Source organism: Notamacropus eugenii, chromosome 3 (assembly GCF_028372415.1).
Source record: "Notamacropus eugenii isolate mMacEug1 chromosome 3, mMacEug1.pri_v2, whole genome shotgun sequence".
NCBI classification, from domain to species: Eukaryota; Metazoa; Chordata; class Mammalia; order Diprotodontia; family Macropodidae; genus Notamacropus; species Notamacropus eugenii.
The window spans coordinates 427,615,760-427,643,453 of record NC_092874.1 but is presented as its reverse complement, the minus strand read 5'-3'; the positions used below and the strand labels follow the sequence as shown (position 1 = coordinate 427,643,453).

Here is a 27,694-nt window from a genome sequence, read left to right as displayed (position 1 = left end):
GCTTGTCTTGGGCTAGGTACCTAGTTAGTCAGTAGCCTGGATCTCAGACCTCTTTCCACACATCTAAGTGGTGCCCTGGAGAGAGTGTTGAATTTGGAGTCAGGAAGACTCAAGCTCACATCTCCCCTCAGCTCCTCCCTAGCTCAGTGGCCCTGGGCAGGTCATTTAACCTCTGCCTGCCTCAGTTTCCTCAACTAGGAATAAGAAATGGGGATCAATAATGGTACCTGCTTTCCAGGGTTGTCGTGAGGATCAGATGAGATAACATTTGTAAAATGCTTACACAGTGCATTAAGCACATAGTAGGTACTTAAGAAATACTTGTTCCCTGTCCCTCCTTCTCAGCCTCCGTTCACTCAACCTCAAAATAAAGATAATAATACCACCTACCTCGCAGGGTTATTGAGATAATATAGGTGAAATGCTTTAAAAACCTGAAAAGGCTTTATTGATTTTTGCTGTTATTATAGTCAGATGATAGATCAGAGGGAGAGGAGTGTATATGTGTGTGTGTGTGTGTGTGTGTGTGTGTGTATTCACCTCCCCCTCCAGTCTACCTCATATATACATCTCTGTAGACACGTACACACACATACACACATGTACACACGGACGCACACATGTACACACATTGTGTTACTTGTTACTGTGGGAGGTCAGGGAAGGGAGAGGTCAGCGTGGGCTGGGGTTACTTCTCCCATGGGGTGAACTCTCCATTGCTGCAGTGCTGACCTAGGCGTCTGCTGAGGTGGGGCTTGAAGTCAGCCCTGAGGAATGCTTGTAATTTGGACAGAAATCAGGGAGGGTGAGGGAAGTGTATACTAAGGAATGTGAGTGGACTTTCTGAGATGTAATGGGCTTGGTTTTCTTAGGAGATTGGGAGGAAAGGCAGTTCAGAGAGTTGGGGCTCTGGCCCTCTAGGCACTGGGTAACCCCTGAAAGTGCCTAAGTCTGAGGAAGATCCCCAGAACAGAGAAAGGCACTTCAGGCAGGACAAATAGAAATTCCTATGACCTGGCCTGCCTTGCTGGGAATTTTGGGAAAGGAATAAGTTTTCATGAAGAGACTGAAAGTGGTTCCAAGTTGGGAGATAGAGGAAAGTGTGTGTGTGTGTGTGTGTGTGTGTGTGTGTGTGTGTGTGTGTGTGTTGGGGGGTGGGGGGGTGGTGGCAGCTTATTATGCGGCTACTGCCTGCTGGGAATTGGGCCCAAACGCCTCTCCATGTCCCACTGTCAGGGCCTAATTGCCCATTATCTCCATGAGCAACTGGCTGGGCCCCTGACCCTGCCAGGCAGCGGAGCTGGGGAGGGACCAGGGGCCCTGGACACATGATAATAAAAGCATTTGGCATGGGGCGGGGGAGACAACAGCGCAGGGCTGCCAGAGAGATAAAAGGAAGCAGCTTTTAATTAAAAGCTGCCATCTCGGCAAAAGCCTTTCTCTTTCCTCTTCCACCGGACCCAGATAAGATAGAGCATCTTCTCCGCTGCTGGCTCAGTCCCTGCCTCAGGCAGCTGAGACCAGGCTGCTTGGCGTGGACTCATGCTCTCTTTGAAGTTCCTTAATTTGATTTCAGACAATGTGGTGAGGTCCTCCCCCACACCCCCCTGAAGAATCCTTCCCCGAACTTTTTCTCCAGGTCTGTGTCTTGTGAAAGCTCAAATCTTGGAACATTCTTTCTTTCCGTCAGAGATAGGGAATGAATGGACTCTCCTCTGCTGCTCCCAAGCCTGGATTAGGGAGGAGAGGAGATGGTTGTAATTGAGATGAGCCCTCAAGAGTTCCCCCTTCTGGCCTTCTGTGTCCCCATCTGTCAGAGAGGGACAGTGATTCCCTGCTTTACCTACCCCACCCTACTCCTGTGCAAATGCTTTGGGAAATCGTCCATCTGAGAGGTGTCTGTGTCTGTGCCTGAGGTCGGTTGTAGAGCCCTCACCTTCTGGGGAGGTGGGCGCCTCTAGACTCTCTCTAGACATCCTGGGTGATGGGGAAGCCGTTGCTCCAAACTGGGCTTTGTTTCCCCTCCTGACCTCTCCCTTTTCATCCTCTTCTCTTTTTTCAGTGGCAGGGGCAAGAAATGCCCTTTAACATGTGATTGGGGAGGGAAGAGTAGGACCTTTATTCTGTGACTACACATACAGACACACACAGACACAGACACACACACAGACACTCACACAGATGCATACACAGTCACACACACACACACACACACACACACACACACACACACACACACACACACACACACACACACACACACACTGACTGCTATCTATTCTCAATACCAGCCCTAACCCAACAGCTCCCTTCCTAAGACTCTTCCTGCTCTCTTCATCCTTTTTCCCTTCCCTCATACCAATATCATCTAAATTCAAATTTCATGGTACTATAAAATTGTCATCATTGACCCTGAAGGGACCTGAGAATGTTGAGTGTTAAAATGTAGGAGGTTCAAACCCTAAGGGGTATTAGAATATAGAATGATATAGCCAGGCCTTAGAACTTGGAACCTCCAAAACTAGAGCATCAAGACTGGAAGGAACTCTAGAACACTGAATGTTAAGCCTAAAGGATTTTGGAAGGGAGTTCAGTCAAGAACAATCGAGAACCATTTTTGTAGAGAAGGAAGCTGAGTTGGTGAGGGCACTTTAATTTTCCTCCCCAGAGTTTTAATCCTAACCCGTGGTGAGTTTCCTTTTTTTTGTTGTTTGTAGTATCTAGTTTTTTCTTCCCTCACTCTCTTCAGTCTAGTTGGGGAGATGGGATGCATGCACAAGGGGGCAACATTTGTTACGTGCTGTAACCGGGGGAGATAATGGATGGTTGCTGCATGTAGGTAAGAGAAGACCTCATAAAGGAGGTAAGATTTAAGCTGGTCCTCAAAGGACGAGAAGGGCTTAGCTTAGTGGAGATGCTGAGAGAGGTATTGGGTGGGGCCAATGATGGTTTGAGAGGAAACAGGAACACACATGTTTTCTATAGGTAACAGTGAAAAACTCATCAATTTTCCTGCCCTTAATTAAGAAGACAGGAAATGGGCAGGAGGTTCTTTTCTCTAGTCCACACATGGGGAGACTGAGGCCTTAACTTAGTTTCTGTTTAGTGACCCCGTCACTGGTATCTCGGGTCAGAGCAGTGCTTCAGAATGTTCCCTCTTCCCTCCCACGAGTCTAAACTTTCCCATCCCCTATATAGCCTGTCAGGGCCCTGGTAGGTGACAAGAGCTAATCTAAGAAGCTAATTCAGGCTGTGTTAATTAACTCCTGATTAGAGCTCAATGTACTCTCCCTCCCAATCCTCATTTTAACAGCAATCTCTAAAATCTCTCAAATGAATGGATATTTAATGGTGAAAAGTTAGGCACTGTGATTGGCAAGTGGAGGAGACATTTGGGGCCAATGGAACCCTAGATCATGCTCCTCAGCACAGATCCAAATCCTGGTCTCCAAGTGGTTGCTTGCATCTGCCTAGCCTAAAGGTGTTACTGGGCCTTTGGGGTCCTCCAGTGGAAGAGAAGCTGGTAGGAAGGGCCAGCTCTGCTTCCACTGGTCCTCTACTTTCTTCCTTCTCTCCTTTGCTGTCCAGCCTTTGCAGAGCTGCAGACAGACATCCATGAGCTGACCAATGACCTGGACGGAGCTGGCATCCCCTTCTTGGACTATCGCACCTATGCCATGAGGGTCCTCTTCCCAGGCATTGAGGACCACCCAGTGCTGAAGGAGATGGAGGTAGGTTGCTCACCAGGGGGGTGGGACAACGAAGGGCATTTTCTTGGTCATCAGTCCTTTGGCAGAAAGCACTGGACAGCTAGGCAGCAGATGCCTTGAACATTTCCATCTTCAAGAGGGTCTCTAAGTCCCCAAAGGGTGGTAACAAGGTGTCGGGGAGAACCCAGGCAAACCTCTCTGGAATAGAATGGGAGGTGAATATTAATGGGGATCTTTTTACAAGCAATTAATTGTAATTGTAAGCAATCTAATTGTCTTGCATTTTGAGAGGGGCAAGGGGAAGGGGGTACACCCGGGGGTTTTAGACAGGAGGTTTCACCAGACTTGAGAGTCCAGTAGAAGGCCTTGATTAAAAACAGATTGTAAAATGACGAGGTTGGATCTCATGATCTCTGAACATATTTTCTAATCTATGTTTGGTTTTTTCCTATTTGCTGTTCCTACCTCCCTTTGTTGTGAAAGGACATCAAACAACAGTTAAGGAAAACAAAACAACCCACTGGTCATGTCTGACAGTGTATGCCCCATTCCGTGCCTATAGTCCTCCACCTCTTAGCCGAGAAGAGTGGAAGGCTCACTCTGGGGTCATGAAGGTCACTGCATTGATCAAAATTCTGAAGCCTTTCATTGTTGTTTTCCTTCTTATCATCATGGTTATTGTGTAGAACATTCTCTTGATTCCGTTCTCCCTGAGTTTCTGTTAAAATACTTCATAATCTGTTTCTTCTGGAGAAATAATATTCCATTACACTCATATACCACAATTTGTTGGGTTGTCTGCCAGCTGATGAACTCTCACTTTCTTTTCATTTTTTTCTATTACAAAAATTGCTACTATGAATACACACACACATACACACACACACACACATATACATACAAAGATGTGTGTGTGTGTGTATGTGTGTGTGTGTGTGTGTGTTTGGTATATCTCATGTTTCTTTTGGCTTCAAGAGTCCAATGCTTTCTCCGTGCCAGGGCTCCAAACAGAATACAACAGGGCATACAGTTCATGTCCAGCAACTCATCCCCAGTGCCCTTGGGCCTCCCCAAATATCTTTCCCTCCCCTGAAGTGCTCTCCCAGCATGGTGATAATTGGTGGGGAAGTCAGGTCAGCCTGAAGAAGAGTTTCCCTTTAGACCAGGCCTTTCAGCAGTGGCTGTATGGGCATTGCTAGACAAGGATGTACCATCCACAAGATTTGGGAACCATTCTGTAGGTCATAAATTCAAGACTGCGTTTCTGACTAGTGGTCACTCAGCTCTCTGTCTACCTAATGAGGCCTCCTGGTTCTATTTTAGGACAGCCCTAACAGTGAGTTTCCCTCTGTTGATCTGAAATCTCCCTCCTTAGAACCTCCCATTGGGACTAATTCTACTGCTCACGGAACTGGGATCATTGCTTTTCTGGCTGACAGCCTTCACTTCTTTGCAGGCTTGTCTGCTGGGCCCCCCTAAATCTTCCTGTTGTGTTCATGGCCCCAGCTTCCTATGAGGCTCATCATTTGTGCTGGCTTGGGGGCTCCTCCCTGGCCTGACCGGCTTCCTCTGAGTGTATTCCAGCTTATCAGAATCTTTTTGAACTGGGCACATGGCTCCCAGGGGTCCAGATGCATTCAGACCATTGCAGAAAATATTATCATCCATCTCGTTCCTGATTGCTACAATTCTGTGACTGTGACCCAGAATGGGTTTAGTATTTTAAGTAGCTCTGTCCCACTATTGAATGTGTGGTCAAATAGTACTTCCAGATATTTTGTTTTTTGAATGAGCATGCCTCATTTCCCTGATGCTTGTGTGGTTCATTTTTTTTAAACCCAGTTCAGGACTGTCCATTTATCCTTGTGATGTTTCACCTTCTAAGTTTCAGTCTCATTCTTCCATCTGAGCGCTTTCTGAACCTTGAGAATACAGGGGTATCTTAGCTCTCTTCCAAGTACACTGTTGGACATTCTTATCTGAGTAGTTTTTCCCCTCCAAATTTCAATTTAAAGCTACTTCTTCCTTCTTTTTTCCTCTCATAATTATTCTTTCAGGGATGACGACAGTAGCAACTTTGTGCTTTAGGGTTTACCAGTTACTACTCATAGTGTGTCTGTGATGTAGGGATGATTATGCCCTCTTCACAGATGAGAAAACTGAGGCTCACAGAGATTTTAGGTATTTTCTTGGTCTGAAAGGTAGGAGGCATCAGAACCAGAGTTTTTAGCCTTGGTTCCTTGGACTCCAAGCCCAGAGTTCTTTCCTATGATTCTGTAGCGTGTCTAAGTTTCTTCTGAATTAGATCAGCAAGTTTTCTGTTAAACCATTCTTCTTTGTCTTTATAAGATCCACTAGTGAGAGAGAGAATATAGCTATCATCTTCAGTGGCAAACATGCCTTTAGAGGCAGCTAGGTGGCAAGCTAGAGGGAGCTCTGGGCCTGAATTCAAATCCAGCCTCAGATACTGACTAGCTGTGTGACCTTGAGCAACAAGTCACTTACCTGCAGTTTCCCTCAGTTTCCTCAGCTGTAAAATGGGGATAATAATGAAGCACTTCCCTCGCACGGTGGTTGTGAGGATCAGATGAGTAGTACTTGTAAAGCGTGTAGTGCAGTACCTGACCCATCGTAGGTGCTTTATAAATGTTAGTTATCATTTTTCACATCTGCACACCTGACATTCAGAGACGGTCAGTTCTAGCCACTGCCCCAGAGCACTTCCAGTCTCTTCGAGAAGTTAGGACTTGCCCTTGTGTCAAGGTGGAGGAGCACCATAAAGGAGTCTGGCTCAGGGGCCAGCGGCCAGGGGCCAGAGGCCAGGCCGGGGAACTGCCCTGAGGGAAGGCTCTGTGCTGTCTGGAGTGAACTTCCTGGTGGTTTGACTTCAGAAGGAGGGGGATTGGAGAAAGTGAGGGGAGGGGTTTTTAGGTAGAAGGAAGCACATGAGTAAGGCATATTCAGGGAAGACCAGTCTGGCCTGGTGGTCAGGAGATATATCCTCTAACATGGTGGAGAGTTGCGAGTGACTACTGTAGAGAGGAAAGTGAGGGCTTGGGGGTGGAGAGGCTTGAGTGCCAGACCAGGATGTTAAGGCATAAGTCCTACCTTCTGCCCTAACTCTGATGTCATCTCAGGGACACCTTCTCCTAGTCCCACTTCTGAGCTGGGTGCTACACATTCACCGGATGTTGGGTGGCTTTGATCAGTGTCCCAGACAAGGGCCTCAGGTCTGAGTTGAAGCCAGCTTCAAGGCTCCCTGTGTCTGTCAGCATCCCCTTCTCCCCATCCCCCATCCCCCATCCCCAAATTAACCTTGTCTCCCCTTTACTGGGGGCCTGGGTCCCTGTTGAAACCAGTGAGGCTGGGTGAAATAGAGAAAGTCTGCCTGACATTTCCTTCTCCCCCTGCCTCCCATCTTATCCTCCTGCTCCATTTCTGCTCTGCAATCTCTGATAAGATCACCCATGTAGGACAGGACCAATTTCAGAGCTTATCACCACCATGGCTGTTTCAGTAGCGGAGGACTGAGCCATGATAGCATCGTGACATCTGATCAGAGAGGCCCAGACAATGCTGATTTGGCTCAGAATGAAAATTTGGGACAGCCTTGGCACCCCGGCCCATCCGTCAGTGGCAGGTGGTTTGTAGGGAGGGGGTGAGAGGGGAATAGAAAGGGCCCTCCACCAGGTTGTCCTGCCTAGGCCAGGGTCACTTGGACTCAGTGTCAGAATTCATGAAGCACTTTTCAGTGTGCCCTGTAAGACCGGGTGATGGCCCTGTGCCCTTCTCCCACAGCAGCACTCATCTGTCCCTACTGGCACCACCCTCACTTTGGACACATCCTGTGATTTCCCCCTTTAGTGTTTTTGTTCCCTCTGCCCTCCCCCTTTACCTGGGCTGCCCCTTCTCACCCTTTTCATTTACCCCACCCCCTTTTCGTTTGTTCACATCCTCCACATTCCCCCAACTCCGTTCACATGTCACCTTGATTTTGGTGAAAGCTTGATAGATTCCCCCCCAAGTCAGAGATGACCACTCTTCCCCCAACTATAAATTCTCATCTCATTTAGTCATGAAGTCCTTTTCATATCCAACCTGGTATATTTATCTCCTATTAGACTCTAGGTATCCTAAGAGCTGGGATCATGCCTCATTAGTCTTTCCATCTCCCAGTGACTGACAGTGTACCTCAGTTTCTTCCCTTGTTAAATGGAGACAATAATACCAGCAGTGCCAAGTGCACAGGGATAGTGCCAGGTCCAATGGGACAGGGATGGGCAGCCCTGCTCAAACTTGAGAAATGCCAGTTTTTCATTGTTATTACAAAGCAGTATGTCATAGCCCATGGAGAATTGGCTGAGAGAGCTTTGGAGCTAGGATAGCTTTTGTTCAAATTCTATATCTGATTCATGCTGGCTGCATGAGGCGGAGTGAGCCCTTTACCTCTCCATGTACCAGGTAGAGGAGATGCCAACCTTTATTGGTAGAGAGAGTATCCTCACCTGGGAGTTGTTTTCACTCATTATATCACAGACATGCCCTCCCCAAAAAAAACCACCCAAATTAACATTTTTATAATAAGGCTTCAGTAAATATCTGTTGAATGAATGAATGGGTCAGTCAATGAGCTTTAAGGGGAGACCAGGTGACCAACATTTGAACCAGGTCTAGGCCTGATGAAGAGGGTTGACTGAGGCTATGCCAATGTCAGTAGCCAGAGTGTCTTTTGCCCAGTGCAGGGGGTACATGCCCCCCACTCCTCAGAGGCAGAGGACTATGGGTGTAGAACACTGAACATGTCAGACTTTTAAAATATCTTTGTTTTACTGAAATTTTCCCCTTCTTTTTTTCCAACTGGCTCTCCAGAATGCATTAGAGGGATAGATGGATGCACTGGGAAATATTGGTAATGCAAACCCAAAAACATGTTAATTAAAACATTTTTTAAAAAGAGAAAATAAAGTTTCCCACCCTGACAAGCTCTCAGATAAGGAATTTGTAGTGACTACCTGGTCACTAGCCCTGAGTTCTCTTGGTAGGGGCCCAGGGACACGAGCTGGGCTCTGAGCTGCTGCATCTCCTGAAGTCTGTTCACAGTATCATAGGATTTATTAAAATAAACCTATTTATTTTACAAGGGAAGGAAACTGAGGTCCGTAGAGGGGAAGGGACTTAGAGATGGTTGTATAGATGGCAAGTAGGAAAGCCAAGATTTGAACCTAGCTGGTCTGATTTCAGTCACTTGTTGTTGACTCCCATGTGCTGAGGTCAGGATAATCCTATAGATGAGATAACCTGGAGTAGAGGAGATTCCCTATTTGGAGGATTCTCTGAGTCCCTCACCTGTCTCATCTCTTTCCTTGCCCTGGAGGAGTCGTGACAGAGAAGCTGTCTGACTGAGCTCGACCCTCTCCTCCCCAGGTTCAGGCCAACGTGGAGAAGTCGCTCACCCTGTTTGGACAGCTCCTGAATAAGAAACACTTCCTGCTGACCTTCATCCGCACGCTGGAGGCCCAGCGCAGCTTTTCCATGAGGGACCGCGGCAATGTGGCGTCCCTCATCATGACGGCGCTGCAGGGGGAGATGGAGTACGCCACAGGTGTCCTGAAGCAGCTCCTGTCAGACCTCATCGAGAAGAACTTGGAGAGTAAGAATCACCCCAAGCTGCTTCTGCGGAGGTGAGTCCTGGGCATCTGGGAGCTAGCAGGGGCCTCAAGACAAAGCAGGTTAGACTGTGGCATGTCACAACCAGAGGAAACCATGGACACCACTTCCTTCACCTCCCCCTCTTGTGGTGGGAGGGAGCCAAGCCCAGAGGGGCTCAAGTGACTTGTCCAAAGTGCATGACTGAGGTAGGATCTGAGCCCAGGACTGTGGACTCCAGAGCTAGTGCTCTCTGCTATGGACCAGCCCAGTGGATAGAATACTGGACCTGGAGTCAGCGAGAACTGAGTTCACATCTGGCCTCAGACACTTACTAGCTATGAGACCCTGGGCAAGTCACTTAACCCTCAGTTTCCTTATCTGTAAAATGGGGATACTTTTTAGGGTTGTTGTGAGGATCAAAAGCAATATTTGTAAAGCACTTTACAAAGTCTAAAACACTGTAGATGCTAGCTTTCCTTCCCACTGTTGTTTTCATTCTCCTTCTCAGCATTTCCCTACCAGAGGGAGGGCGGGCTAGGATTCTGGAGCATTCCTTCATGGCGTTGTGCTGTCTGCTGCCTCCCTCAAAGGCTCCAGCACCTTCAGGCCTGGGGTTTGCACAGTCATAGAATGTGACTAAGTGAGAGCTGGCAGGGACCTTGCCCTCTCATTTTACAGAGGAGGAGACCAAGACCTGAGAGAAGTTGTGAATCCCAAGGCCCCATGGATAATAAGTAGCAGAGGCATAATTCGAACCCAGGTCTTCTGACTCCAGGTCCAACACCACTCGTTCTGGTTTTAGTAAAGCTGCAGTCTGGTCCTGCCCCTTCCTCACTCACTGGGAGCTTCTGGCAAAGTCACTCCCTCTCTGTGGGGATTGAAGTTGGGGAAGGGGGAGCATCCCTTGCCCTTCTGGGGTTTGGGAACTAGAGGTGCAGCCTTCTTCCCTCTAAGACTCAGAGACTCTGCTGTCAGAGTCTTTCAGCATCCTTCAGTGCTTCAAATTATAAGATCTGTGTAGAAGAAAGGTCACTGAGTGGAGAACTAGTGACCTGGGGTCTTAGAGGACATCTCATCTAGCTCCCTGGCCCCGGAGATTAAATGACTTGCCTCTGGTCACACTGGTAGTATACATCCAAGGTGGGATATGAACCTAGGTCCTTTGACTTCAGTCTATATGCTTCCTGCTCTACCTCCCTGCCTCCTGCCCCAGCTCTGGACACTGGCTCACTGGTGCCCTTGGGCAAAACCCTCCCCTTCTTGGGGCCTGTTTCATCATCCGAGAAATGAGGGGGTGGGATTAGGTGACCCCATCCCATGCTGAAAGACAGAAGATGTGTAAGCATGGCTGTCTTCCCTGACCTCAGACTGCTGGCCAGGGAGGTGCCCTTGCCGTTGACTCGAGGGTCCCTGAGGTCTCTTCTGGCTCCAGGATTGGATGGCCCTATCGTTCTCCAGTTCCAGCAGTCTGTAATTCACTCTGTCCCCAATATAATAATCTGTTAGGGACCTGTCAGCAGTGAATCCATCCAAACCCTTCTTGGGCTTATATATGTTTTCAGCTTGGTCAGTCTAATGAATTCCTTAACCCTGGGTGACATGAGTCTTTTCCATTTGTCCTCAAGCCATCTGTCCTCAGCCTGGGGCTGAGGAAAGGTGGCTATAGGGGGATGAATTGGATAGGTCATCAAAGAACACGGGTTCAAATCTAGTCTCTGCCACAGTTATGCTATGAGTCTCCACAAGGCGCATCCATGAGGAGGGGGGAATGAAGCAAATGCGACATCTCTCACAGGGTTGTTGTGAAATTTCACTTTGTTTATAGAATTTGATCTCTGGCCTTCTTGGGGTCCAAAGAATCCCTTCTGGAGGTGATGTTTAATGGGGTCACCTGGGATGGACATTTTGGTTGGTGAGGGGGCAGGGAATAGCCTGGGTAAACAGATCTGGTATTCTAGGATAGCCATGGGCAGACGGAGGGGCAAGGCACTGCATGACCTTGAGACTCAGTCAAATGAAGCTCTTGGACTCTAAGTTCAAGAACAAAGATCATGGCGGACTTGAATGATGTTGCTCTTTTTGGAGGAGGGAAGCCTTGAAAAATGAGTTAGATTTGGGGCAGGGGAGAGGCCAGGAGAAGGCATTGTAGACAACAGGACTGGCCTGAACAAAGTCATGGAGACAGGAAAACTCAAAGCATGCTCAATGGGAGATAAGAATCATTCATTTATTCATTCAGCAAGCCCTGATGAAGATGCCATAACGATGGCTGACATTTGTTATGAATAGGATTTGCAAGCACTCTACTTCCATTATATCTCATGCTTCCCAATAGCCGTGTGAGGGAGGGGCTAGTTTGATCTTCACTTTACAGATGAGGGAACTGAAACAGACAGAGGCTATGGGACTTGCTTAGGATCACACAGCTAGGAGCTATTAGAGGCAGGATTTGAAATGAGATCTTTTTAACTACAGGCCAGATGCTGCTAAGTAACCACCTAGCTCTAGCTACCTTATAATATAGTTAATGTCATCTAGTGCTTTTAAGGTTTGCAAAGCACTTGATGCTGTCTATCTCATTGACCCTTGTAACTAGCTGAAGGAGTGGGTTCCATTATCATCCCCATTTCATACAGCAGGAAACAGAGGCTCAGAGATACTAAATGGCATGACTGGCCTCTCAGCTAGGAAATGTCTTTCTGCCTCAAGTCTAAGCTCAGAGGCTTCACAATTTAGCCCCATCATGGGTTGATTGTTGGGGAGGAGAGAAAGCCGGTCTCCTCGGGTGGGGCTGTTATCTTGGAGGACCTTGAATGCCAGGCTCACACAGTTCTCCATTGTCCTATATGTTGCAGTTATAGGAGATGGGAACGCAGTGAGTCTGGGGTTTCTCCAAACCCTGGCTCCCACAGCCTCCTCCTCCTCCTGTCCGCTCTAGCAGGTTCCTTGCAGCTGGGCCCTACAGATAACTGAGGTTCCCAGCTAATGAGTTTCTGCCGGGGTAAGAACTAGCCATGATTGGCAAGCTACAGGTCTATCTTTAGAGTTTTGTCATAGCAACCCCAGGGAGGCTGGCCTCCTCCTGCTCTCCCCCTCTCCCTCCCTCCTTTCCTTTCCGCTCCCCTGCTTTCCAAGCCTTGACCTTTTTGGAGGAAGAGGGGAGAGGTCAGGGACGGTGGGGGCAGGGAACAGCCCAGCTGAGATCGCAGATGGCAGTTTCCCCTCTTTAGGTAGTGGGGTGTTTTTCCCTCTGCCCATCATTTTCCATTTCTTCTTCTAGGACAGAGTCAGTAGCAGAGAAAATGCTAACCAACTGGTTCACATTTTTGCTGTACAAATTCCTCAAGGTAAGTTCCCCAAATCCTTGTTCTTGTGGTAGTGAAGTCAGAGGGAGGTGGGGGGAGGGGCTGCTCCTGGCCCTTCCCAGAGGGGTGTTCCATTGCAAAAGGAGGCCCGTATGCTCCAAGAGCCTCAGGACCATGAGCGGTGCTGAGAGAGGCAGGTCCCTCTCCCACATGTGCGTTTACCTCTCTTCTTTTCAAAACTCTTTTCCCTTCTGGAATACTCTCTCATTTTTACATCACTTTGACATCCAAATGACTCCCCTCGCTGTTACTCCTCATAGTAGAACCTCCCCTTACAACTGAGCATGTCTTTGGCTGGTAACGCATTTTGCACCTGTATCCCCCCACCTCTCTGCTAAGTCAGGAGGCCTACTTCAGTTTGCCCTCCCTCTGAAGAGGGTCTCTGAAGATCACTGCAGTGATCTGTGGCTTTTCAGTGTTATTTTCTGTCATGTTTTTATGGTTATCAGGTAAATTGTTTTCCTGGTTCTGCTTCTTGGGTCTGTATGAGTTCATCAGTTAATCAACAAGTACCTCCTTTGTGCTGTGCAAGTCTTCCTAGGTTTCTCTGAATTCTTCCAATTTGTTATCAAAAATATTAATGCACTCCATTCCTGTACCATGATTTACCTCCACTTTCTTTTTCCCAGATGGGTTGGTCCTCTCCCCAGCTGGTGGCCCATGGTAAATTGGAATGGGCAGATCTGGGTTTGAATCTCAGGTCCGCTATTTCCTGCTTGTGAGATTTAAGACACTCATCCCCATCCGTTCCCCATCTCTGACAAGATGGAATCAAACATTCTCTTCACAGAATCCCAAGATGGCAGAGCCCGAAGGGCCCTTAGAGATTGTTTAGTGCAATGTCTGCACGGCATAGATGAGAAAACAGAGGCCCAGAAAGGGATGGCACCTTGCTGAAGATCACATAGCTAAATGAGAGACCATCAGATTTGGTGTTGAGACCCAGGTTCAAGCCCCATCACTGCTGCTTACTTGGGGGGTCACCATCCCTGACCAGCTGACCTCTCAGGCCATTTCCAATCTTGAGGTGCGAAGTAGGGTCCTAGGAGTGATAGGAGCAGGAATCAGCATTGGCTCTGACCCAGTTTACTCAGCAAAAGTTTGACTAAGTGCCTATTATTAGATATGAGGGAATACAAAGACCAAACCACAGGAATTGTCTCTCGTGTTGCTCTGCCACAATACAGTATATCCACAGATAAAGTAAATCAAAGACCAATCAGCAAACATTTATGAAGCACCAGTATGAGACAGTTTGGGGATACAAGTACATTAAATAAAACAGTCCCTACTTTCAAGGACCTTGCCTTCTAGCCCGGAAGACAAATCCATAGCTATGTTGTTGTTGCTGAGTCATTTCAGTCAGATTCCACTCTTCATGACCCCATCGGGGGTTTTTTTGCCTGGAGTGGTTTGTCATTTCCTTCTCATTTTACCAATGAGGAAACTGAGGCAAACAGAATTAAGTGACTCTTCCAGGGTCACACAGCTAGTAAGTGTCTGTATGTAAGAGACTGTATTTGAATTCAGGAAAATGATTCTTCCTGACTCCCAACCTGGCACTTTATCCACTGTGCCACCTAGCAGATGCATAGGCACATTCAGTATAAGAATAAAGGCTGACTTCCATCAGGTGCTACTTCCTACCCCAGGTCTTCCCTGATCCCTGTGCCCATCCCCACCCCCAGGAGTTAAGTCAAAATATATTTTTAAAGAATTTCAAAAGGGACAGAACACTAATAACTAGGCCAAGAAGGCTAGGGGAAGAGACAGACAGACACAGAAAGAGTGCACGTGTAGAATGTCACTTGAACTTTGTAGTGAAGGCCTCAGTGGTGGGAGGGTAGACAGTGTAGATTTGGACCCCTTCTCCTCTTGGAGCTATGGGCTTTCTTGTCTGTAACTCTCCTCTCACCCTCCCAATGACCCTTGAGAGAGGGAAGGGGGAAGGGAGTCAAGTCAGCCAGCCTACGGTGAGAAGAGCCAATTCCCAGGGCTTCCATTCATCATGAAGACAAAGTAGGCTTGAACTGCTTCCAAGAAGGAAGGTGGGCAAGCCCGGAACTGGCGGGTCCCAAGTGAGTGCCAGGGAGAAGTGATTTATCAGGCCTCTTAGAAGTGCTTGGCTCCGTGCCCCAGTCCAGGAGGGGACACGCATGCTGTCTCTGTCTAGAAGTATTTCCTTGGGGCAGCAGACCTTCAGGTTAGCCTGGAGATGAAGACATGACTGGTCTGCCTCATTGTTGCCATTCCCTAGGACCCTCATTAGTCAGCAGTATGGTGGACAGGGACCACGGTCATGAAGTCCCAGGATTTAGAGACAGAAGAACCCTCAGGGCACTTAGTATGTTAGTATGGAAGAGACCTTTGAAATCTCTTTGTCCTGTTCTCTTATTTTACATAGGAGGAAGCCAAGGCACTGGAAAGTTGTGTGATTTATCCAGAGTCATACAACTAGTAAATGTCTGGTGCTGGATTTGAATTCAGGTCTTCCTGACTATCCACTGCACCACCTAACTGCCTCTAATCATACCACTTCATTAGGTGAATCATGTTCCCGTTATTCAAGCAATAACATCTATTATTTATCTACTTGCTGTCCATACATAGGCTTGGAGATCCACCCTAGAACAAGATATAAGGCTTACTAGCGCTTAGGTACAAGATGAGTGGCGCCTGTTTGCCATCACAGATTGGTTCTGGCCCCGGTTAGCCTGTGCCAAGGCTGAGTGGAATCCTCCTGGGTCCATTGCTTCCACATTCTAGGTGCCTTTTTCTCCAGCTGCAGAGCAGCCTTGGTGTTAAAAGTCCTTCACAACCTGCTTAGGGAGAGAAAAGAGAAAGTGCTAAGTCGCCTTCTCACTCTTGGCAATTAGATCAGCTCCTCAGCACCTTCTCATTGCCAGAGAAAATCTACACGTGCTCTCACAGCTCTGGAAGGAGAAAAAGCATTAAAGAGGAAGTTTGATTCAGTTCAGTGGGAGAGAGGGGAAAACTCCCTGAAGGCTGGAATGATTCATTTATTCACTTGGTATCTGTAGGGCCTAAAGGGGGCCCTACAGTCAGCCATCTGCCATCATTTAGGCTCTGAACTCTGCTCAGGGCTGGGAGCAAGCCGAAAAGACCACTGCCTTCAGGGAACTCATGTTTTCAAGGGGGAAGACACTCTAAATGACAGCTGAAAAGAGGATGGGGTCAGTGGGACCTATAAGGGGAGAGGCCCCAGGGCTGGGGGATGCTTCCTGTGTGAGAAGCAGCCCAGGGATGGAAGGAGTTTTCTGGGTGAAGACATTTCTCTGGCATGGTCAGGGAGAGTCAGCAGTCTTTATCCTGAACCAGGATGGAGACACAAAGCACATACTTAATAGATGGTTGTGGATTAAGTGATGGATAGATTGAATTCAGTAAATGTGTAGTAAGTGTCTGCTGGGCACTGGCCACTGACTTGGTACCCTGGGAGATAAAGAAATGTAAATAAGACGAGGAAGATTATGGAGCTCAGAGGTTTAAGGAGGGAGGGAAGATCATCGAACTTTGGTAGTATCTCATCCTTTGTTTTACAGGTGTGGAAACCAAGTCCAAGAAAGGGAAAGAGACTGGCCCCAAATCATACAGCTATTTAGTAGAAGGCCAGGAAAAGGCTGTCTGCATGGTGTGATGTAAAGAATGTTGGATGTGGAGTCAGGAAGTCATTTAACTCCTCTGCATTTCAGTCTCCTCATCTGTGAAATGGGTGTAAGAATATCAACTCCCTTCTGGGATTCTTGTGAAGTGTTAGCTATCATTCCCACTTCTCTGGGATGCTGGTGGCTGTACAACAAGAGACTAGGGCACATTTAATGAAGGGTTTCTGGAATGTCACTGGTTGGCCCCTTGGAGAGAGACTGCAGGGGAAGACCAGAGGGAGGGAGGGATGTTGAAAGGTCAAGGATTGGAATCTATCTGTAACACTCTGCCTGGGAGTCTGCCAGGCCAGGCTACGGTTTCTACAATTCACTACTGGTTTTAATGAAAAGAATCATTCTTTCCTGTGGCTTTCCCCTCTGACCTCTACTCTCAGGTACATTAGTCCATCCATTACTATCCATTAAGCACCTACTATGTTATCAAACCTGTACTAATGGGGAGATAAGAGAGACTCACTGTGTGGTCTTACCAGCCCTATCCCTTCTCTGGACCTCAGGCTTCCCATCTCTAAGACAAAATTTCACTAGAACAAGGGTTTTTCTTTTCTGTGTGTTCTGGACTCCTTGGCCAGTGTCTGGTAAAGCCTGTGGACCCCTTCTCACAATGATGTTTTTAAATGCATAAGCCAAAGTACAGAGGAAATCAATTACTTTGAAATACACTTATAAGAGTTTAAAAACAAATACATATGCTGCAGGTTAAGAGCCCCTGGCCTGGAGCTCTAAGGAGATAATTCTGAACGCTAATGCTCTGTATTCAAATATTCTCCATTCCAAGGTTCCCTCCAACCTGAGTTTTCTGTATTTTGTAACCCTTGAGACAGAATTCCTGGCTGACTAGGGCCTTGCAGCTGTGTGGAGGAAGTGAGACACCCACACTATTGATTAGAGAACTAGAGAAGTCTGTTGTGATATTGGAAAGTGCAGATGAAGTCAGAGAGAGGAGGCCCTGAGGACAAGGTCAGAAAGTGGGAAACAAGCATTCCCCACCTTCAGAGGTCAGAGTAGATTTGGGCAGCTAGCATTTGAAAGAAAGCTTCAGAAAACATTTGATTAATGTCTTTTGTGGTTTCATTACACACTTTTCTATGCTTCCCAACCCCAGCACCAGATTGAATCCTCCCTTGCAATCACTATCACAAATCAAAACCAAACCAAAAAAAACAACCAATTTGGTGACTGCATCTAACAATGTATATGGTATTCTGTGCCAGCAGTCCCCCACCTCTCTGCCAAGGCCAAAGGTATATTTCATAATCTTTTCTCCCACACCTTCATTTGGCTTGTCAGCTTCTCAGAGTTAATGAAAAGAAACAGATTTTTGGCTTCTACTAACTAACCCTAAAGAAAAACTGCCCAAAGGAGCTGTCTAGAGGTGGGGTGTGCTCTCCTGAAGGCCTCAGGGTCTGGCAAGGCAGCCTCAGGCCAGACCCATGACAAGAAGAGGATTGAGGTGGAAGGAGGAAATTGAGGGCTTCATTATTTGTGTTTGTCTGATGTATGATTTATTCCTGGCCAAGTCAGAACTAGAACCCAGTACACTTTTGAGCAGTGGAGGTTGACCAAGAAAAGCCCAGGAACCATACCCTGAGCCTCCTACTAAACCTTCTCCTTCCAAGTATTGATAAGTGAAGGCACAGGATACCAAAAAGACTAAGGCCCTGCTGGTCATGACCCAGTTAGTCATCCAAAGAAGCAATTAGCAAGTGATCTCTGTATATCTAGGCATGGTGCTAGGTACAAAAGTGAGACAGTCTTTGCTATTAAGGAGTTTACATCCTAGCAAGGAAGATAGCACACATGTATACAGATTTATGACCAACACATACAGACTAGAGGAAGGTTCTGGCAGCTGGGGAAATCAAGGCAGAGATGAGAGAGTCCATCCTGGGACAGGACAAGATGAGGGCTTAGGGACAAGAGGCAGAGGGTGAGGGTGACCAGTGCCTGAGGGGTTTATAGTTGATCCTTGAGGTGATAGGGAGCTACTGAAGACTGAGTGTGTGTGTGTGTGTGTGTGTGTGTGTGTGTGTGTGTGTGTGTGTGTGTGTATGGGATGATATAGTGAGACTTGTTAAATCACTTTGGTGGCTCTGTGGAGGATGAATTAAGTGGGGAAGAAACACAGAGGGGTTGAACCACGCTGGTGGCTGTGTGAATGCAGAGATGCAAGGTAGGAACCCTAAGGTTTGGCAGCTGATGAGATGTGTGGAATGGGGGAATGACGCTGAGTTTGTGGTGTGGGTGACTGGAAGGAGAGTGGGGCCCTCAACAGAGACAGGGAAGTTTGGAAGGGAGGAGGGTTTGGAGGGGAAAGAATGAGTCCTGCCTTGGACTTGGTGAGTGGGAAGTGCTCATGAGGCATCCAGTGCGAGTGCTCGGTCAGCCATTACGATGCAGGCTGGGAACTGAGACATTAGTTCTACAGTGGGCATGCGATCACAGACAGGGATCACTTCATAGGGTTATGTTTCTCTGGAGCTGGACAGACTTTAGAGATCATCTGCTCCAACTCCCTCATTTATGTATAAGAAAATGAAGGCGAGGGAAGGACTGGCAGGGATTTGAACCCAGGTCACCTGGTTAGAAATGCCCTTTGCAGTCTCCCCACCAGGGGCTATCCAGCCTCTGTAACAAGGTTCAAAATGAAGGGAAGCTCACCACCTCGAGAGGCAGCCCCTTCCACTCTGGGAAAGCCCCCATGGTTAGGAGACCTCTCCTAAATCTTCCTCCTTTGGGCTTAGACCTGCCCTCTGAGACCTAGGGAGCTGAATTCCCCTTCCTCATCCCAGCCTTCAAACACTGGAGACAGTGGTCATTCTCTTCTCCCAGGTTTTCAGGGCTCATTCTTAGGGCCTATGAGCTATCCTGGTACACTACGGTTTGCTGGTCCTTACCTTCTGAGGGGTGTTTGTTTGCCTGTGTCCTTCCTAACATAGGCTCTCCAGACCTCACCCAAATGCCCCAAGGGTGGCCTGACCAGGGTAAAATGCAGTAGGGGCTACCCGTCCCTCCTGCACATGAGGCCTTTTTACTACACATTTAAGACTGTGCTGGGTTTTTTAGGGTGGCTGGCTGACTTCTTTTGAGTTGACAACCTACTGAAAACCCTAGTTCTTCTTCATGTGATTAGCCATGCTTTCTCCATTTCTACACATTTATCTCTATTAAATGCCATCTTATTACATTCATCCCTTTCTTCTCTCTGTTGACATATTTTTGGATACCATTTCTGTCATCTACCATTAGTGTTCTCTCTCCTTTCCTCTCCCTTTCCCCCTTCTCTCTCCCCCCTCCCTCCCTCTCCTTCACTCCCTCTCTTTCTTCCCCCTGCCTAGATTTTTGTCATCTGTCAATTTCCTAAATATGTCAGTTATCCCTTCATCTGAGTCATTGATAACAATGTTTACTAGATCCAGAGCCAAGGATAGATAGCCTACATTTAGGAAAAACTATATTTATTATACCTTTTGTTCTTAGTCAACTCTCATTTTTTAAAAAACTAATCACTCCCTCCTCTCCTACCAGGCAGGCAGTCCTTTTAGTGAAGATTGGAAAAGAAAGAAAAAGCCGTTTGGCAACTGTCGACCTTGTATGGCAAAATGTACTGGATCCCACATCCCATGCATATTATGTGGATTATATTTATATAGAAAATTATATGTTAATGTATCATTTATCATAGTTACATAATTTAGATATTTATAATATCTCATAATAATATGGAATTATAATTATTGACAATATCTAACAATAGAAATATATAGATCTTTATATTATTCATGTATTAATGTGTTGATCTGTGTACACATGAGCGTGTGTGCACATACGCGCACACACATGTCCCCTTCTCCCCCCTACACCCAATAGAATCTAAGTTCTTTGAAGGCAAGGGCTAATTTCACTTTGTTCTTCTTTGTCCTCACTCATTTAGTACAGTGCCTGGCACATAATAAGGGCTTGTCGATTGGTTCAGGCTTACAAAGCAGTTTGCTTAGCATATTCCTGAGAGGTGGGTAATTAAGTCAACATTATTAGCCAAGTTTATAGATGGAAAACTGAGACTGAGTGAGATGCTGGGGTGTCTTGTCCCAGGTGGCTACTTGGAAGTGATGGAGCCAGGTCTTGATCTCATTTTCCAATTCTTTAGTCCTGAGCTCTTTCTATTTTCTGCTCTGCCACACCAAATTAATTTTCTCACACCTGTTTCCCAAGCCTCGCCCTTGTCCCTGAAGACCAGGATAGGCCTACTAGAGGAGCGAGAAGGAAGGGTTGTTGTTAACCATTAGGTGATTCAAATTACTGTAAGGCGGGTGGCCCCACTGGGCCTATCACTGAATGTGAGTGACTTTGACTGGGTAACTTTGAGTACTGTAAGGATGGTTATCTATCTCCTCTCTGCCTTCTGATCCACATGGGGCTGACCCCAAATGTCTGCTTCCTCAGGTCTCCTGTAGATGCCTCAACGGGTGCCCAGCTGGGACTATGGGCCTTGTTCTAGGCCTGAGAGTTGCCAGGGATGGCTGCCTCCCCACATTATTTCACTACTCCCCTGGGAGGCTTTTCCAATTTGGAAACTTCCTTAGAATTTGCATTATACATGCATGCACCCAATCCTGGTCTCCCCTGAGCCTTCTTTGTATGCCTTGCCTCTTCCATCATTCTGCCTGAAGGGACTTCTTAGCATCCCTCAGCTCCAGCAGCATAAAGTGTGTGGATCTCAGGCTTGGGGGCATCTCTGTGGGAAGCAGTGAGTGTTCTTAGGCTGAGGCCCTGTTCATGGGAAAGGAGCAGCAGGTTGGCCAGTGGTGTTAGGGAGGCATTGGCCTTGGCAGCAGTTCAGGGATCACTGAATTCTGTTAGTAAGATCAGCAAGTTGTTTTATGACAGAAATATGCTCAGTATTGGGCTGGGCGTAATTGGAGGGAGAATGTATAGACTGTTCTAAGAGACCTTAGAACATAGAACACTAGAACCTCAAAGCATGGCATATCAAAGTTGGACAGGGATCTTAGGATACAGACTGTCAGAATTAGGCAGGAAATTATGACAAATAATGTCACAACTAGAAAGGACATTAGAATATGGGAGTATAGAGAATGTAGACTGTCTTATTTTATGTGTAGACCTTAGAATATAGGAACAAAGGGGCCTTAAGATATAGACTGTCAGAGCCAGAAAAGATCTTATATCATGGAATGTCAGAACTGGAAAAGACTTTAATACGTTGAATAGCATAGATGAAAGAGGCCTTAGAACATGGGATGTCAAGAGATAGAAGGAACTTTAGAACATGGAATGTTAGAGATGGAAAGGGCCTTAGAACATGACATGTTAGAGATGGAAGAAGACTCAAACATGGAATGTCAGAAATGGAAGAGGACTTAGAACATTGATGGAAGATGCCTTAGAACATGGAATGTCAGAGATGGAAAGGACCTTAGAGCATCCAATAGAATGTTAGGACATAGGCTGTTAGAGCTGAAAGAAACTTTAGAACACAGAATGTCAGAACAGTAAGAAACTGTAAAGATAATTTTAATATACAAGGTTGTTAACCTTGAGACTATGAACATGGCTTAAAAAAATCCACTGTTTGGTAACTATTTCACTATGACTGGTTTTCCGTGTAATCTCATGTGTGTTATACATTTAAAAATATTCTTCTGGAAAGAGGTCCACAGGCTTCATCAGGCCCTGGGGTTGGGGGTGGAGATCCAGGACACAAAAGCTTGAGAGGGCCTTCCCCTCGTCTATCATCTTCACTGTATTGATGAGAGTATTGAGGTCTGGAGTGGGGAGGGACACAACTAGTCAGTATCTGAGCTAGTTGTAGAACCCAGGTCTCTTAATTCTCAGGTTGATGCTCATGATGTCAGGGAGAAAGAACTTCGTGGAAGCAGTAAGTGTTGGTTCAGGTAGGGTAGAGCATGGAGGAGAAAATCCTCCTTGGATAAAGAGAAATAATATTTATATTACGCTTTATGTTTTACAGAGAATTTATGTTTTGCCTCCCATTGTCCCTTAACAACACAGTCTTCTTAGGTAAAGAAGTTGGTATTATCTTTGTTTTACAGATTAAAAACTTAGACTCAGTGAAATAGCATAGAACCATGGTATTCAGAGGAATTTACTTGGAGCTCATGTATTGGGCCCAGCTTCTTCATTTTACAGATAAGAAAACTGATGATCAGAGAGATGTGGCTTAAAGTCACACAGCCTGCGCTCCCCATAGATAGGATGGACTCTTGAGTTATCGGGGAGGTTAGGCTTGCCTTTCTTACATCTCTACTTCGATGGGTCTCCCGTTACCTCTCCCACCCCTTCTTCCCTAGCTTGGACCAGGGATGGCCTGGGAGGATGCGGCTCCTGTCCATCCTGAGATCAGAGCAGGAAGTCATGAGAGGCAGAGGCAGACTTTGTTCTTACAAGGCTGTTTGCCTTTGCGGTCATTATTTTTGCTTCTGCATCTTCCAGGAAGAGAGACAGCTATTAATAAGTGGCTCCCAGGCTCCAAATTGGGTTGCCTTTCTTACTCTCCCTTTCTCCCTCACCCTTTTTTCCCCCTCTCCCGAAGCTGACTTAATGAAGCCGAGTTTGCAAATGAAACATAATTTCAAAGACAGGCGTGTTGTCGGAAGGTCTCGGGATGATATATGCATGCTCCTGCTCGTTAGCAGCTGTCTCTTTAATTACCGCAGATGCTAACGAGATGCTAACAGCATATGGTGACAGGGGGAGCAGTGCACTTTGGTCCAAAGGACAATTTATTTGTAAGGTGGCCGGGGAGGAGGGAGGAGGCCATTGGAACTTCTCTGCCGCCTTCTCACTAAAAATCCTCCCTTGCCCACTTTCCTGCCCAGCCTCCATTCCTGAGTGGGAAAGCAGGGAGGTCCACCTGGAGATTCGGCCTTAGCTGGACCTCCAAGTAGGCGGACCCAGCAGCCACAGCATGGCCACTTCTCTCCCTGGTGAGACCAGGCCTCATGGCCATTGCTTGCAATCATAGTGCTGGAAAGGACCCTGGAAATCACCCAGGAGCAAGTGAAGTCTGAGGGTGGGTAAGCAGTCAGGCTAAGGCCTGCCTCCAGAGCCAGGAGTAGGACCGGGGTCCTCCAGGACTCCCAGGCCACTTTCCTTTCTTCTATGCCATCTCATCGTCACATAGTCAGGTGACAGGTGTTTGGTGAACATGACTCCTGAATGTTTCCGGCTCAGCTCCCATTGCCTTCAGTGGCTCCTATACCACTGATGGCCTGTGTTCATTATCACTTACCCCAGGCCCCTCACATAAAAGATGAAAGAATGTAAAGATAGGTAAATATTTATGTGTACTTATAGGAATATAAATAAATATTCATATAAATACACTTATAGAAACATTCTTTATAGAAATAGAAGTACATACTTATAAGAACAAAATATGTAAATGTAAATACATCTGTGTAATATAAATAAATGTACTTATAGAAAAATACATTTGTAGAAATATAAATATGCCGATGTAGTTATAGAATATACGGAATATATAGAGAAATATATTTATGTATAAGTATACTTATAGAAGCCTAAACATTTACATAAATATAAGTATTTCTTTAGACTTATAACAACAAATACATTTGCATAATATAAATGTACTTATAGAAACTAGTACATTTGTGGAAGTATAAATATACTTGCAGAAACACAAATATGTTTACAGAAAGATAAGATGGAATTCCCATTTGGTCCGCATGGTCACAGATTCGTAGGTTTTTACCTGGAAGGGATCTTAGAGGTCAAGTCCCATCCTTCTTTTATAGATGAATAAACTAAGATTTATGTGGCTTGTCCAAGGTCACCCAAGTTAAAATATCAGAGATGGAATTGGAACCCAGATCTTTGTGACTCCAAGTCTCGTGCTTTATATGCAACACCAGGCTGCTGCCTCTGAATTGAATTGATTTGAATACTCTTTGGAAGCTGGCGCTATCTCTACTGCCTCCTTGTGCATTGGATAAGATTCTTAGTCCATCCAAGTCATGTTGGTGATGTCATATGGCAGTGCTGTGCTGGGAGCTGTTGCAGTACATGGACAATCAAGATATCCTTGCCCTGTCCTCAAAGAACTTACATCTCATAATGATGAATAACTGCCACAGTAACACATTATAATTTTGTTATTTTTAAAATTTTTTTTGAGGTTTCATTTTTATGTCACCTACATTTTAAAATCATATGTTTTCCCATTACATGGAAAGACACATTTTGATGTTTATTTTAAAATTTTGAGTTCTGAGTTTTCATCCTCCCTCCTTCACCTCCCCACTCACTAAGATGGTAAACAATTTGATCGAAGTTACATAAACACATTACACTTTACAGAGCATTTTGCATGTGGCTTCATTGGATGGTGAACCACAGTAACCCAGACTGAGAGTTAGGAATACCTGGCTTTGAATCTTTCCACAGCCTTTCAATGCCTTAGGTGACTTTCTCTCTAACACTGTAAGTTATAGATGAGTTGCTAACCTTCATTGACTGGAAGAAGCTATCATGCTGGGAGTTTCTTCCATGGATCCAGTCTAGGTCCAGACCCTTTTCTTCCCCTTCCCCCTCCCCACATAATGTCATTTGATGCTCATGAGGGAATCCAAGATGGCACAGTGTTGACTTTATGGGGCAGTATAGAATCTGGTGCATAGTTAGGCCATGGAGATAAAGGGTTCTGGAGGATGCTGGAGGAAGGAGAAATCTTTGAAGACTTCACAAAGAGGGTGGGAGCTGAACTGGTCCCTGAACAATGAATAGAACCAAGAGAGGTAGAGACTGGGCTAAGAGCCGGGGGGCAGGGGCAAGAGGAGCATAGGATTCCAGGCAATGGGAACAGCATAGGAATAATATACATTCAGCCCTGTGCCAAGGGCTCATTGGGATGCAAGAGGAAAGGACAAAGGCCTCCTGGCTGTGTTGGGCAAGCATAGGTCATGTACCTTAGTCAGTGAGTCAAACCATCAACATCTATGTCCTGGGCACTGTGCTAGGCACTTGGGGTATGGGGACAAAAATGAACCAGCACCTGCCCTCAAAAAGCTTGCTCTCTGTTAGGGAAAACATCATGTATATGGAGGAATGGACACAGAATATTGACAAAGTCACTTTGGCAGGGAAGGGAGAGGTGCTGTTGGTGGGGGTTCAGGAAGGCTCATGTTTGAGCTGAGCTTTGGAGGATGCTGGGGAGTCAGAGGAGTGGAGGTGAGAGGGGTGCGCACCATAGATGTGGGGCACAGCCTGTGCAGTGGGGTGTTGACGGGAGATGGTAAGTTATAGCTTTGAAACATTCGGAAAAGTAGTATGTCATAGAAATGTGTTTTGCGTGACTACATATATATAACCTCTGTCAAATTGCTTGTCTTCTCAGTGTGGGGTGGGACAGGGAGGGAGCGAAAGAATTTGGAATTTAACATTTAAAAAAAGAATGTCAAAATTGTCTTTACATGTAATTGTGGAAAAATGAAATATTAAAAAAAGCAACATATGAGATAATGGTAAATGCATGGTTCAGATGGATGACAAGTGCTGAATTCAGAGATGGGGGAGGTCAGTGGAAGATGGATCAATCTGGGTGGGCTTCCTGGTGGAGATGAGGCTCTCCAGATTCCTTATGGAGCTTGTCTGCTGGGTTGGAATGGTGGCCCAGTTCTCGAATGGCTACCACCAGGAAAGCTGTACCATGATGGAAACTCTTCCATGACCAAGGTTCCTTTCTGTGTTCTCTCCAACTTCAGGAGTGTGCAGGGGAGCCTCTTTTTATGCTGTATTGTGCGATCAAACAGCAGATGGAGAAAGGTCCGATTGATGCCATCACTGGTGAGGCCCGCTACTCCTTGAGTGAAGACAAACTCATCCGCCAGCAGATCGACTACAAGATGCTGGTGAGTCAGGGTCAGCCTTATCTTGTCCACTAGGCCCTTTGGAGCTAAAGGTAGCATCTCCACTGTTTTGAGGGGTCCCCATTGTCCTTGAAGGCTTATGAGGGGATAGTAGGGAGGAAAAAGAGGGCTTTAGGACATGTGTATGACACTGACCCTCCTGTGTAGGGTCCCTCAAGGGCTCTTGGATCATCCCTAGCACTGAACGTGGCTGCTTTAAAGTGATGATCCACATTTGGGTTCCTTTCTACATCTCTCCGTGGTTCCATCTCACATACCTGAGTTCTTTTTGTCATCTGAGACCCCCTTGGAGTTTTTAAAGTCTTGCCAAGAGTCTGATATGTATTCATCAAAAATTCCCAGAGAAAATGCCACTGGCCCAGCCCTTTGCCAAGAGAGGCAGAGTATTTAGAGGGGAAGAAGAGGTGGGAGACAAAATTCATCGAGGTGACATGCTTAACAAACAGTAGTGCTCATTTTCAAGAGGAGCTATGACATCGTGCGTAGACCCTGGTCCAGATCTTGCCTTCGTCACCTCCTGGTTGTGTGCCTTCATTCTACAAAATTAGAGGGTTGGACTGAGTGGCCTCTAAGGTCTAAATCTGTGTGATGATCTTCTGTGTCTAATGTTTTACAAGTCACCAAACATTCATGTCTCCATGATCTCATTTGAGCACCTTATGAGGAGGCAAGGCATTTATTGAATACCTGTAGCCAACAAATCACAGAACTGGGACTCCATCTCTGATCTCCTGACCCTGAATTGTTTCCTCTTTCCACAACACTCTGTGACCTCCCAGCGTCCGAGATAGTATGTGATTAAGTGGCCCATCAAGAGACTAGTCCGTGATGACAGTGGTGGGAGTTGAAAGGCATTCTGTCTTTCTCCTTGGTATTTTCTCCCTTTATGTGACCTTTAAAGTGCATTTGCTGAGTGGTGGACTAGCTCTGAAATGACTCGACCCTTTTTAATGCGGTGGACGAGTATCCCTTCCTGCTGTCCTGGGCCAGAAGGGAGAGATGGTATGTAGGGAGAGCAGTGACAGCTGCTGTACATGAGAAAAAAGTGGACCCCCCTCTGCCCAGGGGCCTCAGGAAAGCACCCTTCCCATCCTCAGTGCCTTGCCTGTTTCTCCATTCTCTATCCCAATCCAGACGCTGAACTGTGTGAATCCGGAGAATGAGAATGCACCGGAGATCCCTGTCAAGGTGCTGAACTGTGACACCATCACTCAAGTGAAGGAGAAGCTGCTGGATGCTGTTTACAAGGGGGTTCCATACTCCCAGAGACCCAAGGCTGGGGACATGGATCTGGGTGAGCCAGAGACCAACAGGGTCCGGGTGTGGTGGGACAGGTTAGAGACTCCAGA

General features: G+C 46.5%; 1 protein-coding gene across 1 annotated transcript in view; it reads left to right on the top strand.

The window, feature by feature from the left end:
• Window positions 1-27,694, top strand: part of PLXNA1 (plexin A1) — a 291,520-nt gene that overhangs the window by 227,299 nt on the left and 36,527 nt on the right. Inside the window, exons 21-25 of the mRNA XM_072598341.1 lie at window positions 3,589-3,731; window positions 9,135-9,391; window positions 12,640-12,706; window positions 26,181-26,327; window positions 27,480-27,639. Coding sequence (XP_072454442.1) covers window positions 3,589-3,731; window positions 9,135-9,391; window positions 12,640-12,706; window positions 26,181-26,327; window positions 27,480-27,639 — 774 coding nt within the window. The remainder of the gene's footprint in view (window positions 1-3,588; window positions 3,732-9,134; window positions 9,392-12,639; window positions 12,707-26,180; window positions 26,328-27,479; window positions 27,640-27,694) is intronic.